The 16,122-nt window shown below is 35.3% G+C and overlaps 1 protein-coding gene across 1 annotated transcript; it reads left to right on the top strand.

The window, feature by feature from the left end:
• The first annotated feature begins 902 nt into the window (after positions 1–902).
• On the top strand, positions 903–15,913 carry LOC138315549 (short transient receptor potential channel 7-like). The gene is made up of 12 exons (XM_069256657.1): positions 903–1,892; positions 3,090–3,305; positions 4,922–5,089; positions 6,030–6,213; positions 6,571–6,864; positions 7,121–7,382; positions 7,671–7,902; positions 8,611–8,823; positions 9,354–9,404; positions 12,582–12,651; positions 12,945–13,120; positions 13,578–15,913. The coding sequence occupies exons 1-12, from the start codon at positions 1,143–1,145 to the stop codon at positions 13,794–13,796; spliced, it is 2,835 nt and encodes a 944-aa protein (XP_069112758.1). The 5' UTR covers positions 903–1,142; the 3' UTR covers positions 13,797–15,913.
• The last annotated feature ends 209 nt before the right edge of the window (positions 15,914–16,122 follow it).

The raw sequence follows: 16,122 nt of genomic DNA, 5'->3' as shown, positions 1-16,122 counted from the left end.
TCATCACACAACGGACGCATCCTTTACAGTATGTTATTGTGTAAAACATCCAAACGCCACAGCCATTTGGTGTAGTATCCAGAAATTTCTTTCTCCACAACATTAACGGTAACATTTGAGCTGAAAATCACATTTTTATAGCCGGCGTAAATTGACCTTTCCACCAAAAAATAAATGCATTGGGTGCCTTTTTTCATTAATTATGCATGATGGAGAGATGCACATTTCAAAATACAGCAACATCCTGATTCAAGAGAGGTTGGCTCTAATTATATATATTTCAGCTTACATTGGCGTAATATAATTATGATATCAGCAAATAATAAAATGTCACGTCGAAATCCTCTTTGCTCACGGTAATACTATGCATGTAGGTGGTACGAATGTTCTCCGTCTCATCACCGTATTAATTTAGAAAACAAGGGCGCAAACTGTTAGTTTTCTGATGGTTTTCTAATCGGCTGGATTAAAGTGGTGCGGAACTGTGATATTTTCGTCGTACGTAATAGAATGATCCTGAATACTCATCAGGTACCTATCACACACATCTAATAGTTATCTAGTTAAAATGCATGTAATATTAACTTTCGATAGATCATTAAAGGTATATCTATTTGCAATTTTCGTAAGACATGATTGATACGAAATATCTATGATATTGACTTTAACCCGATACCACATATAGTGCTCAAGTGTAACACGGAAATCGACAGAAATTATCCTTCCAATTTGTCAAAATGTCAACAGTACGAAAGCATTATAATAGACTTCCAACCATGCAGCATTCAACGACCGACTTATGATTTACATCAATTATCATTAACATAAAAAACGGGATTACAACCCAGTGCAACAGATGTCGCATGACTTGCTCGAGCGCGCGTGGAACAATAGCGCGTTATAGGATACCGATTTCGTCCAATCAAAATATAAGTTACATTACATTATTGATGTAGATGGTGAGCTAACTTGTTACAGCAGGCACATCGATAGACAATATCTACTAAGGACGGCATGCACTGATGTGCAGTGGTCAATGACTCAAAAAACAACGCATAAGAGAGTCAAGTTAACTATTGCAGTATTTTAACCAGTGTTTAAGACTTTTGGAGACTAGGAGCAATACATAAATTACTATAAATATGAGCTGCAAAAAGAAGCGCCGTTTGAATGTTCTTGCAGAGAGGTTACGTCCCGGTTTGAGTGAATCAGAAAGGACATTTTTGGACGCCGCCGAGCTTGGGGATGAAAAGGTTGTGAAAAAGGTCCTTGAAAATGACGTTGTATCTCCTGATTGTGAAGACTCACTCGGACGTACCGGCCTTGACCTTGCGATTATGTCAGGGAAGGAATCCCTGGTTGTTTTCTTGGTCGCTAAGGTATCTGGACCAAAGGTTCACCAAGGTCTACTTTGCGCGGTTGATAACAATAGAACAGAACTATGTGAAATCCTATTACGTCACCAAATCTACCGACGTCGAACTGTGGAATCTGACGTGCACCTTTACATGGATGATACCGAGGAGCTCCAAAATGGCAAACAACCTGAAATAGTAGAAAAGGATATTGAGAGCAAGGGAGCCACAAAGGTAGACAAAATGTTAAAAGAGGCGCTGATGAGGGCGGCAATAAAGAATAATTTTCAGATTGTCCAGATGATAATGTTGAGGGCGGTTTATTTAGAGATCCCCCACGACTACTTCTGTTCGTGTCGCCAGTGTATTGATGATAGGGAAGGGGATTACATGGTCTTCTGTAATAACCGGTTAGATACCTTTAGGGCCCTGGCCAGCCCCGCCTACATCTCACTCACTGAGGAGGATCCCATTATGGCCTGCTTCCATCTCAGTAAGGGATTCAAACGGCTACAGATGATCGAGACGGAAAATCAGGTAACATCAAGTTATTTGTCGCCACTCATGTAATACATTTCTTTGGGGAATTTAAAGTTAGAATTCCATAAAGTTCAGAAATGTTGATGAAACTGGGCTAAATGATATTTATTGTTTCCGAAATGCGTATAGTTTTTAGGACATTTGTTTATTTCGGATTTATTCAGCTAACAATTAGAATGAATGAAATGCTCGCACGAAAAGGATATTTTTACAAAACATATTCCATCACCTGTTGCATCGTATATCTTATTATATACTCCGTCAAGTAGATAATATTAACTATGATTTTAGCAGTTTCTGATATTCCGCCAAGTAGGTAATATCTACTTTGATTTTAGCAGTTTCTGATACTCCATCACATTTTATATCGATGTAAACTTAATACACATATAAAATATCTTACATATTAATGGACAGTGCATTCGTAGTCACTGCAGACCATTACTACACAAGTTTAAATACCAAATAACACTATCGAATCAATTTCAGTATATGGAGCGATAATTTTACATTAATCGAAACTCAAGTGCATTCTGTTTGCTACAATTTAAATCTGCTAACACGTAATTAGTAATGCATGTGATAGTTCACTGGCTTTATGTATAGTTATCGTAAAAGATGAAAGGCAAACATAATCGTTTCCTTTTGAATCCCGTTGAATGCTATGTATAGAAGTATGGTTTTTTCCAGCCTATGAATCACTAGTTTGAAGCATTGTACACGAAGAAACTCGATCAATTATTAGTGTTTAGCTAACTATATGCATTGATATTGACAAACAGTTATGACACGTTTAAAGATGTAAATAGCAAAACTATAAATTTCTGAAAAAAACATCCTCCTGCATAAAATGTAAAACCGCCAAATGTATGGCAATGCCAAATAAAAGTTTACTTTTTATACATTTGTAAAGTTATAACTAAAATGCTTAAGATATTAGGGGGTATATATGATTGCACAATCACCTCAGTATATGATGCTATGTCTATGTAAGTGATTCAACCGATTAGGTAACATTACGTTATTTTTATTACGTTTCCCCGAAACATTTTAATGCTGTTAAACCATCACCTGTAAATTACAATTGATTGTTATTTTTGTTTAAAATGGAACAACCTTATGATTTATATATAGATTTGCATGACAAAAACAATATATACATTTTAGCCCATTTTTGTGTTTGCCTTTGACTAGAAAACGTACCAGGAGCTAGATGAACAATGCCAAACGTTCACCCTAGGCCTGATGGACAACTGTCGGTCGTCGGATGACGTTAAGTGTATTCTGTCCGGGGCTAGCGCCAGGTCGTCTGACGATGAGGAGGAGAGTGAAGATGATAAAGCATTTCAACTCAACAAAGACGACAGCTTTCCTCTTCTGTCTTTAGCTATGCGTATGGAACAGAAACGGGTAACATATCTAATACCATACAATACTGGTATCGATATCCCGTAAGCTGGCATTGTTATATAATACAAAAACGGGTAACATATATAACACCATACAATACTAGTATCGATGTCCCGTAAGCTGGCATTGTTATATAATACAAAAACGGGTAACATATATATCACCCTATAATACTGGTATCGATATCCCGTAAGCTGGCATTGTTATATAATACAAAAACGGGTAACATATATAACACCATACAATACTAGTATCGATATCCCGTAAGCTGGCATTGTTATATAATACAACGGGTAACATATATAATCACCATCAATACTGTACGATTCCCGTAAGTGGCATTGTTATATAATACAAAAACGGGTAACATATATAACACATAATACTGGTAGTATCGATATCCCGTAAGCTGGCATTGTTATATAATACAAAAACGGGTAAATTAACTAATACAAAACGGGTAACATAATACACATGCAATACTAGTATCGATATCCGTAAGTGGATTGTTATAACGGTTATATAATACATCGATACCTAGTGTTAAACAAAACGGGTAACATATATAACACCATCAATACTAGTATCGATATCCCGTAAGCTGGCATTGTTATATAATACAAAAACGGGTAACATATATAACACCATACAATACTAGTATCGATATCCCGTAAGCTGGCATTGTTATATAATACAAAAACGGGTAACATATATAACACCATACAATACTAGTATCGATGTCCCGTAAGCTGGCATTGTTATATAATACAAAAACGGGTAACATATATAACACCATACAATACTAGTATCGATGTCCTGTAAGCTGGAAGTGGTATATAATACAAAAACGGGTAACATATATAAAATCATATAATACTAGTATTGATATCCCGTAAGCTGACACATGTAGTGTTATGTTATGCAAATTGAACATTAAAATCATAAATTATTAATTTCTTTCTGAAAACCATCATGGTCGTGTGCACGCTGGTACGATAAAGTATAAAGGTCGTTTCATCTCAATTTTTTTTAAATAATGCACTTTTTCAGTCAATAATCTGCGTTCATAGCTATATTGCCTGTCTAGAGTATTCTCGACCTTTTGATGCAATTAAGTTATAGAAAGCCGATTGGTCAGCCATTCGGTCGTCAGGACGATTACCATACTTACTTCTGTTTACATGGCGAAATTGTGTCCTTTGTACATTAGACGTTGATTGCAGCAGTCCGGATGTTGACGATCATATAAGGTGTTTTTTTTTCAATTTATATACAATAAAAAATTTAAATGTCTCTCTTTCCTTCAAATTAATTTTGATTTGGTCGTCTATTTCGATGTAAGTTACTGAACATCAAAGCAATTTTGTACCTAATATTTATACTATAACTTAGAGTTCATACAAATATGCTCTCGGTAGCATCATTAAATGCTACTACATATAAGACAATGCTTCAAATTTTAAATGAAGAGCATGTTGTTTTCAAGGGAATGTGGTCAAATGATAATTGTAATTCCAAATACATCAAAGGAGAATATTACTCATCCCATAAATCTTTTTTATAGATAATATGTAGATTGGAAAAAGTATTTGCGACTTTTGTATTTCTCTGTTCAGTTTGTAGGACACGTGAAGTGCCAGGCCCAGGTGTCCGAGCTTTGGTTCAGTGGACTACAGATGTTACGACTACTGAACAGGTTTGATTACCTGATGCTGGCTATACCTCTCGGTATAATCCTCCTCCCCATCCTGTCACTTGTCTACGTCGTGGCGCCGTGGAGTAAGGTCGGTCTACAATTCAGTTGAAGATTTAGTTTTTTAATGTTATAGAGATAGGTCAAATAAAAGAGCCTAACAATGCAATATCACTAGTACCTACTTACGCATCTCCACATCTATATATAACTCAATGATAACTGGTTAGATTAAAATGTTTTCCAACAAGTATAAAATCCAAAGCTATCAATTATTCAACTGGTTTAATTAAAATGTTTTCCAACAAGTTTAAAATCTATTTTATTACTGTAGTCCAAATTTTACACAAAAATAAGGAAATGAAAATTGGCAACTATGAAATTTCAAAATAAAATCATACAAAGAAACTATTTAAGACGAAATTGGATTGAGCCAATATTAGCCGCAAAGACCTAATGGCATACAATAGAGGTACCATGGATGTCATCCCCAAATTATTGTTAAGCAGCAAACTATATACATGTAGACAAATAAATCAATGAAACAAAAAGGAACAGTGTTTTAAATGTGGCTGTTCAATTATAGGAATTTTAAATACTTATCTAATCATAAAAATAAGATGATGCTGTCTGCATTAAACCATATTTTGCGTTAAAAAAAAAAAAAAAAAAAAAACAACAACAACAACAAAATCCGACTATTAATATCTGTTTCATATGAATATCTAGAGGCAGTAAACCCTGTTGGGCAATTAGGTTATCATAAGATATGGTTTAGACTACGCATTTGTTCTATAAATAATTCGATGTAGACATATGTTATAGTTTTCAACAGATAATTTGAACCCATCACATGTGAACAGCTACGGTATTAGCAAATTCATTAACCTTATCCAATTCAATACAGAATATTCCAATCTAAGCACATACAAATTAAGAAAATAAAAAATAATTACGCTTGAAAATGATCGGTTTTCGCTACCATATCGTGTAGGTCGTATGTTCACCATTGCCGGTACGTTTAATTACAGGTAACAATACTATTGGACACACCTTTAATGAGATTCCTGAGTTACACCTGTTCCTACCTGTCATTTCTAATCGTAATATGTCTGTGTAAACTCAAGTATAATACGGTATGGCTCACCATTGCCTGTGACGAAACCAACTTATTTGCCTACGTTCTCATTGGCCTGGTCTTCCTGTGGATAATTGGTAAGTGAAGGCATGTTTTTTGCAGTTAAAATTGTTTTACCTTTCCATCAACTTCTCAATATACTACCACTGCAGTCAAACTTTGTAATCCAAATTTAAAACTTTGAGATCCCGTCTTTAAGTTGTTGCAGACATCATGTACGACAGTATGAATAAGTACACATATTTTGAGTTTAGTATTTTGTTTAGATCATGGTATACCTGTAATTTTGATGAAAATTTCTCTATTGGAAGGTTGCCAATAATGTATAGTTTTAGAAAATGACAATCGGCTAGACAACTGATATGATTTTTTTGAAATCGAGAATCTTTGCACATGACATTGAAAGCTAACGAAAACATTTTTTTTTTGTAAAGGTTTGATTTGGGAAGAAGTAAAGCAGATTTACCGGGCTGGAGCACAGGATTATCTGCTATCGATCTGGAACCTTGTCGACTCGTTCATGCTGACGTTCCTTTTAGCCTCCTTCACGCTTGATGTAGTCCTACCAATCAGGATAAGACAGATGATCCACTATTATCAGCCATCCATGAACACTTCCGGTTTTCTCCTGAACATGACGATGTTACCCCTTTGCTACGCTCATGACGTCTACAACATGTCCACGTCATATCAGGATTGCCAGGCTCCGGCTACGCTAGCGATGATGGGTAAGATATTTTACAACGAATGTATCGTTTGGATGAATGGAAATTTCACCAAAATTATACCAAACTGAATGTCTATCATATGTCGCCTTTGTCATATTGAATACTCTTTGACATTAAATTTTCATTTGCTATTTTCATGGTTGCTATACATTACACTGTGAAAAAGATACAATCCACAGGATAATCCGAAAGCTCAAGAATATTTCATATTATGGAGTTCCTTTTACAAGCATCATTTGTTTTTCTACATTTTTAGCCAACTGGTCATCTGAATGGGTACCTGATCCGGAATTTCTGTCCGACGTTCTTTTCTCTGCTGGAATCATCCTCAGCGTTAGTCGTATATCGTTTATCATGCCCGCCAATGAGACGTTCGGGACGATGCTTGTTTCCTTCCAGAGGACATTCTTTGATCTCGTCAAGCTGTTCGCCATGTTTGTTCTCATCCTGTTGGCATTCACGTGTGGCATTGCAGGACTCTACGCTGCACATGCGTGTCAAACGGAAAGTTTTAAAGGGTCAGTAATCTTATGAAATAAATCATTCTGATTTTCTGTCCATCATTTTGATTCTAGTTCAAAAATACAATACTGCTGTTCATTGAACTACAACATTTAAGGTTAATTCGAGACTTCATTTAAAAATGATATTGAATAACGTAAGGTAAACATAGTTAAACATTAAATATCATTGTATTCCGCTAGACCATAATCAAACGTTTCTGTGCATTGTTTTCTATAGTATGTGTGCGAATAGTCATGTTTGTATTCAGACAATTTTTGTATTTTTACTATTGCTATCACCAGATTTTCCGGGACATTATTTCTGCTTGTGTGGTCACTGCTAGGATTTGGTCCCGGAGAAGCACCGGACCTGCATTATGACGCACCTATGACGTCACTAACGAACAACCCATCCCGTGGTGTATTTGTGGTTGCTCTTGGCTACATTCTGTACGGAATCTACGTCTTTGCGGCGCTTGTTGTTCTGATGAATCTGCTCATTGCTGTGATGTCAAACACCTTCCAGGAAATACAGGTCAGTGAACGAAGGTAACTAATAAATACAACTGTGTGTATATGTACTATAAAGGAAACCATCCACACAATTCTATTTAAGTCCAGAAACCAAACAGTGTTCATCAATACAAATCCGTTATGATCTAAAAAAAAACCCGTATATATAAGTTTCAAAATTAACAAGGAAAATTAAAATGAAATCGGAGAAAAGAACAGGAATATGTCCATTGCGACACTAGCTTCATAAGCTTTAGTTTTAGAAATAACAAAGGTATATTGACATCAGCGTACTAAATTATTAACTTCATAAACTGTTTTGTGTAATAATTTGTGTAGAGTTCTAAAATACAAATTTATTAAAAATGTCGTTATATAAAGTACATAAGAATCTATTAAGTTCTCCTGACCATCACAATAGCAATATATCAATGATATCTACTCCTTCTGTAAATAAACTGCCATACACATGACAAGACAGAAATAAGTCGGACAGATAACAGAGGAATTTACCTTCATAAATAATGTGACATGTTGCAGTACTGCGTGACACCTGCACCATCTTAGCAACCATCACAATCAATAACAGTTACTTCCCTTATATTACAAACTGCGAAATTGTTTGAACAAGCATCAACCATTACGAATAAAAATATCTCTGTGTCAATCATATTCTAGCATTTCCTTTATAAATGATAACAGTGATACTAACGCATCTCATTTTTATTAGGACGAACGAGATACGGAGTGGAAGTTCGTCAGAACAGAATTGTGGTTAACATTTATAGAGCCCGGATGCTGTGTCGCACCGCCATTTAATGTAATACCGACACCACGTGACATCTATAAACTGGTTGGCTCTATGAGAAAATTCTTCCGCCGACTTTTCCGAAGGTGTCATAAACCTGTACGGAGAAGTACAAAAAGAGAACGTTCGCTAAAGGTAAACATCTTAATCTGAAGGTTTGTGCGTACGGATAAGTGCAAAAAGACAACGTACAAGTACAAAAACAGAGTGTTCCATAAAGTTAAACATCGACATTCTGTTGGTTTTGGTAAAGTTTAGTGTTATTAATCACAATAAATTTGAAAAAGCGATAAATTAAAAAAGACATACATACATTATTATCACATGGTATATGTTTTATACGATCCTGGAAATATTTAATTACTCTTCTGTAGTTCGAGTTTTATTGATTTTATTGTTAATTTGGTTTTGAACAAAGAAAGTAATTGTTTACAACGTTCAGCAAACATATGTGCGTCGTTGTCGATATTTTTTTGTTATTAACTAGGTAAGGGTCATGTTTCGTATGATAACGGAGACAATCTCTAGGTAATGTAGCCATTCTAAAAGTACCCAATTGAAAGATTGTTAAATACATTGGTAGTATTACCTCAAACAATTCTTAGACAACATATCTGCTAGTAATTAAGTTTGCAAATCTGTTTCATAGTTCTATTGATTCACAGAAACTACAGAAGAAGCTTGAGTTAGAGGAAGCACAGTATATCGCCCGTCAGGTACGTAGTCGATTACTTAGTTCCTATTTTTCATTTAATTGGTGACAATGTTCAGAACAACAGGTGTCCTTTTCAAATTCTTCAGGTTTAGTTGCATGGCTCTTTGGAGGTTTATGTTGTACACCAAGGGTCAAAATCTCTTTTATTATTATTATTCATTGATGACTGAAAGATATGGCATCTTAATATCCACAGATGATAAAAACGAATAAAAGAGTTTCATGATTCCGTAATTCCTATGCTGACGAATTTTTCATGTTAATCACCACCAAAATTAACAAACTTTTGATAATTACAAAATCTAAAATGTATAGTTTTTATTTAACATGTACAAATAATGGTTCATATTGATTTTAGCAGTACGTATTTGAAATCATTACAGTGTTATAAGTAATAAGTAATTGTAAAGTAATGTCTGGAGGTATGTTTTAATCTTAACATACAAAAGGCATAAGAAACAAGATTGTATACATTGTGTGTTTTAACTTGATAAATGATTGACTGATAATTCAAATTATGTTCACAACTAAATTTATCAAACTTTATGGTTTTCAAATGCATTACTGAAAACTAGCACTACTACTTCTACTGTTACTGCCGTAAACTACACGGAGAGGTTAAACATGCCGTCCTGCAAGAAAGGAATGGTATCAGGAATGGTATCAAATTAAAACACTTATTACATCGAATACCAAAATAATTACAGCTTTTTAAAGGAAAGGAAAAGTGATACAGACTCTTTAAGTTGTCTTTTTTCCGATTCACTGCAGTTCAAGATTGTAAAGGACATGAAATTGTTACAGATTATTTCCCTTGACTTGTCTCAGTCACTGAAACCATGATGTTATCTGGTATTATCTTCTTGCTTTAATCCATCGATTGGGTGTAAGATGAGTTGCACATCTTTCCATGTCACATTTAACATGGTTAAAATATCATAAAGCTGCAGTTGACATTTCCTGAGACACGTATTATGATTTATTTCCAGCATTCATTCCTTCACTAAGGCAACTTTACACATGTTTATGGTATATATCCCTGTTTGTATCACGTTTCGGGATAACAGCCATTTAATTTTAGTTAACACATAAATCAATACCATTGTGATAAAAAGACAATGCAGTTTAAAGGTCGTTGGGTGCACTGCCTTGCATGCGTTCACACCAGTGCCATTTATATGTGAGGTAATACCTCCTCACAGCTTATCGCAGTCGTCAATATATAGTCGATAAATCAGCACATAGGTTATGGACGTATCGAAACACGATAAGTCTTCAGCAGCTGTTTCTTACATTTACACAACCCTATCCGTTGTAATGGCGTTTACACTGTATTTGTATTGTAGTTTGCCATAAAGAGTGGCATAATTTCATTGTTTTCGGTTAATTGGCCACATTTTTATGACAAAAACACCCACGATACTTTTCGTAGTTTTGGTGCTTTATCAGTTTTCACAGTTGGGGTTACGATAAGAAGATATCGTGGTACAGCTGTCTAGAAGTTATAATGTTCTTGGGTTATTTCGTAAATGCGTTTATGAATCTATTTATGGTTTGAACCTAATTTTTTATTCAACACACGAAATACTTGATAATGATTCCCTAGTACTTGTTATCTCCCTTGACTGGTTTATTCTTCTTTGATCACATCACCATCGTTAAAGTACAGTATCAGTCTTGCAATAACATCTCGTTATACAATAGTTAACTGCATTGCTATGTAATTGCGTGCATCCCTGATTAGCCTTCCAATTTATAAACCAACGTGGGGCAATTGTTAGGAACTGACCGCATGTCGATATTTTTTCCATTCCACCTCCCAAATATGCCCTAACGGTAGGACAGTAGAATTGTGCCTGGTGTCCTCATTGCGTGATCGTAAAATATGACTAAAATTGTTATCTTATCTTTTCTTATTTACTTACTTTCATCTCCCCTAACACCGCATTGAGTTGGCATCTGGGATCAGTCCCCTGGCCGAGATACCCTATGTTATAAAACAGTGGTTTCTGGTAAGGGAGTGGGGAGACTGGTTTGCCCGATGTCAGTAAAATGTTAAATTTGGTCCTGACTAATATGATGATGGGCAAAATGAAGCAAACTCATACATCCTTTTCTATATAGATATATTTTCTAATAGAAACATGTACACCATACATCAATGTGAACTCATTGTATTAAACCAGAAACGATGAGCCAGATTTGTGCTAGCTCCCGTGAGATTGCTGTGTACTGCTATCTACACTTGTAGTAATACAGTTTTCTGTGTTGTATCACTGCAGCAAGGTATCCTTATATCTAACCAACAATCAGATATACACAACTTAATCAGCGTTTCAAACGTGATGTAATAAAATGTCTGAATTGAGCATAAATCGATTTTCTCCATATCACGAACGTATCTTGCAGAATATATAGAAAGATTTACTAGCGCTTTTAGTTCCCCAAAATGGCCTATATACACTAGCATACTGTTATAAAGTAGAGGCATCAATCAAAAAGCTACGATTTTTCAGTTTGGTACACTGTAAATGCGGCATAAATGACAATAATAGCTTTTACATGAAGGGTAAACTACAAATCAAAAGCTTTTCAGAATTAGAGTGCATCATAGAGTGGTATCGTTTTAGCTTCCAGATACCTATAAGTGATGTTAGTGATATACCCAATTGTTTCGTCCTTCTAGAATTCGTTAACCTTAACCTCAGGGACATCAAACGATTGTTTTAAAACAGTCGCGATTACCGAATGGTCTCAGTATATATATATATATATATATATCCTACCTCTGGTTTGCGAATTCGAATCCACCCTGGGACAGTGACCATGTACAGACCAGAGATTGGCAGTGATTTCCCGTATAACACGGTGGTCCTCCGTACCCTACACATGGCACGTCCTTAAATGGTATTGGTTGTCAATATGGCGTAACACAACAGCAAAAAAATCGCCCTTCTCTATTGTAATCCAATGAATACCTTATAACTCTTTGGTCATTCTAGGACTTATCAATGTTATTCCCGACATCAAAATAGTTTCGTCTTTCTAAGACTCCTCTTTGTTGTAAGGAACACTGTTCAGTGAATCACCTGTACTTCGTCTTGTTATCATAACGTTCATTTTCATTTCAAATACTTTATTCTGGTTTTGGTGTAATTGATATCTATACCCTCTGTAGAATGTGATGTGTAGTCTGGTAAGGCGATACATACTCCAGTCGGAGAGAGAGAAGATAGAAGAAGGAGAAGGTAGGATACCTGAAAACAACCTTTAAGACGTGTATCATCTCGTAGAGAATTAAGCTTAATTATTCGTAGTTTACATTTATAGTTTGATAACTAGTATTATATTAGTATGGCTTCAGTTTTAAAGACCTTCTACGTTTCTGAAACTGTTTTTTTAATTGTAAAACGAGTACCGATAATTTGTGAAGTCAAACTGATGACGCTGTTCTCAAAACATGTTAAAACGCAACATTATGTCTCGGTATGCCCCGGAATCTAGAATCCATTGTTTAATCGTTCATTTTGTTTGGTAATAGATGCAGCAGAAGATAAACTGCGGCGTCTGATTGAGAATGTTGCAAAGAAACTAGACGAGAGAATAGATTACATAGACTCACATCTACAGAACGTCAGTGACAATGTCAACAACGTACAGAAAGGGGGCATGAATATACAGACAATGCAGAAATCGGAAATAGACCTTACCCAGACCGTAAGTGTATCTATAGTGGCAACCGTTCCTTAAGTGATCACAAGCACTACAGTTTAATATTATCTTTCAGCATTGCAATTTTTTTTAAGTCCAATGATTTATTCGAATATTCTTTAATCTAGCTGGAAAAAGAACTTTGACTGGTGTTATTTTACAAATAAATTAAGGAATTAAATACCCATGGCAATAGTTCACTAATTTTATAACTTACTGTATTATAACCTTTTACAGTGTAACGACATTGAATCGCCATGTCTTTCTTCTACTGTTCAAGGGGCGATTGTCAAAAGCATTGATGTAATTCGATACCTTTGACTAAAACATAGGTGATAAATAAATTCTTCGGTAGCAGTTGAACATTACTTACGACGAGTCTGCAAATGATGCGAATATACATTGTTAGGATAATTGCTTGTTTTGTGTCGTTAAGCTTTACCTTTTTTATCCTTTGTTGCAGTTAATTTCAACACACGAAGGCTATCAGAAGATGGTGCGTGAAATCTGGGAGGATGGAAAGATCTTCCGGGATTCCAAGATGGAGGCGATTCGCGCCATGAGGCAGGAGCGTCTGAAGCTTATCGAGGACATGAAGGCAGCTGAGGCGCAGGCCATGGAGGATGAGATCATCGATACATATGAGGACGCCGACTTTATACCTCGGACTACAATTAACTGATCTGCACTCAGTCTTTGTATACTATAGAAGTATCTCCACTGTGGGTAGGTTTCCATTACACTAACCACAAGGACAGATAACTATGTAGTGTATTGTTATATCGTGATAATTTTCGTTTTTACATGCTAGTATTGAAATGCACAAAGAAATGTGAACGTACTAGGGTATCGATGTCTTAGTCCCCTAGTAGAAGTTGTCGAATAGACAATATAGGCAGCTTTTATCAGGGCAAAAGTATTTAACGAGTAAACAAATAACGTGATAGCAAGCGGAACTACACAGGTTGTAAATAATTCAGCTTGTTAACCTCATCTTAAGAATGATAGCTTACACATCCACACATCTAAAAGAGACGATTTTGTAGATCAAATATGGTAAGGGAAATTTATTTTGACTCTAAAAAGTGGATGATTGGAAAATGACTAAAACATAATGCCACTTTATTGCTAGACAGCGGTTGAATTAGTGGTGGTTCATGCGCTATTACATTTACATACAGATTTGTTTCATCATCCTCTGTAATACATGTAGGTCATTTATATACGAAATATCATAGATGGGGTAGGGTGACTTACTTATTGTTTCGCCTAGTATGTAATTATTAGATATATATAATGCAGTATTGTATTAACATCAGTCATATTTGTTGTTAGTATTTATTATACTTTTATACATAGCTCTAGTCTTTTGAAATGGTGTCGTTGTTTACCAAATGGAAATTATAAGCAAGTGATATTCAAAGATCAAAAGAACAAACATCGGCTCCGATAAAGAGCACAGTAAATGCTAATGCAATACCGCTGACACTCGTCAAGATTCACGTTATCATCTAAAGTGTCAAATTCAAGCCATTTTGTTATGTGTATTAGGCATAGCTTTGGTGGACTTTTTAATTATAATAATTAGACAAAATTATTATGTATCAATAATTTGAAGCAAGCTTAAACAATCATACCTTCTACAAAGAGAAATGTAAAAAGTGTCGGTATTTTATTTGTTGTATTTCTACAATTCAAGTCTTTTTGGCGTATGTAAAAGGATTTAGCATCAGGGAAAACCTGTCTAAGACATCTGCAAACCAAACCAACAAAATATCATGGTTTACATTGACATGGAACCTATCGGACACTGTAGTGGATGTAAATCTGTTTGTTTTAATGATTCTGCTACATATTGTAATGTGTATATATTACGTCAAGCTCTTGACAACCCTTCAGCAACGTTTGATACTATATAAAATTTATAATTATTATATGTTAATGCATTCATTCATGTTTGTCGTCCTATCTGCAACTACTAAATGTTAAATATAGACTAATAAACTAAATGAATGTAAACAATAAAACGGTCTGGTTGAATATTGTATTTACAAAACAGATATTGTGCCAATCGTGATTCCATGTTTGATACCGTAGACAACGGGACGGTTCCCTAGAGCGTTACACTTATCTACAAGACATCACTTAACATGGATGGACTGCCGAGCTAGCTGTCACATCTGAATCGTCACTGTCATTGCTGAAAAGTCCATATTCATGACTGTTGAATGCACACACCAGTCCATTTCTCATTCAGCGCCAACCCGTTTGGATCTGCAAATGTAATTAAAGTGAATCGTATTCATTATTCCAGCCAGGTAAATAAAGCTTTAAGTGTATTACGTGATAAGGATATCATGGTCTGCAGCATTTTGAATATAGGTTAATTAACGCGAGCTTTATTGGTAATGTCATTGAATGGGGGAATGTGCTGACAAAGCGTTACACATTAGTAGCCATACGTAAACACGTCAATGTTTGTATCAGACCAAACCGACCAAATGTTTTACAATCTCCCTGTCTGATTCTAAATTGATACCATTTGTATACATCACTCCTCACTTGTAATTAATATAAGTACGACACAACTCCATTCAATCCGTGACTGATCCCCCACCACCGTTTGTATCCTGTCGTCTGCCTGATGGTCGGGTACCTTGCCTGGCTACGCCTCACAGTAATGGCTGATATCGTAAAACTCTGGTTTTATTTTCACTGCGATGACTTTATCGCGCTTCACCGTGTCTGCTTTAATTTACGAACTAATCCTTGCTATAAAATCAATAAAAACTCTTTATATCACCAAGTGTTGTCTGGAATTATCAATATTGATTGTTTTTACTCTACAACACATGTATTTAAGGTGTGGTCCGTGTTAGATATTCTTTGCAACAACTTAAAAGTACGACAGATCTTTTTGACGAATAGCTTTTAAAATCTTTTTAACATTGCAGAAATTTTAATTTATTAAAGGCTTCATCTAAACCCAATGTGCAAGGAAGAGTAGT

This window comes from Argopecten irradians, chromosome 1 (genome assembly GCF_041381155.1).
Source record: "Argopecten irradians isolate NY chromosome 1, Ai_NY, whole genome shotgun sequence".
NCBI lineage: Eukaryota > Metazoa > Mollusca > Bivalvia > Pectinida > Pectinidae > Argopecten > Argopecten irradians.
Note: the sequence above shows the minus strand (reverse complement) of the source record. Positions and strands in the feature narration are given on the sequence as shown.

Coding starts and splice junctions, on each gene's coding strand:
- LOC138315549 (XM_069256657.1), top strand. CDS start 1,143: ATGAGCTGCAAAAAGAAGCGCCGTTTGAATGTTCTTGCAGAGAGGTTA. Junction 8,824..9,353: donor AAAGAGAACGTTCGCTAAAG/GTAAACATCTTA, acceptor ATTGATTCACAG/AAACTACAGAAGAAGCTTGA. Junction 13,121..13,577: donor AAATAGACCTTACCCAGACC/GTAAGTGTATCT, acceptor CCTTTGTTGCAG/TTAATTTCAACACACGAAGG.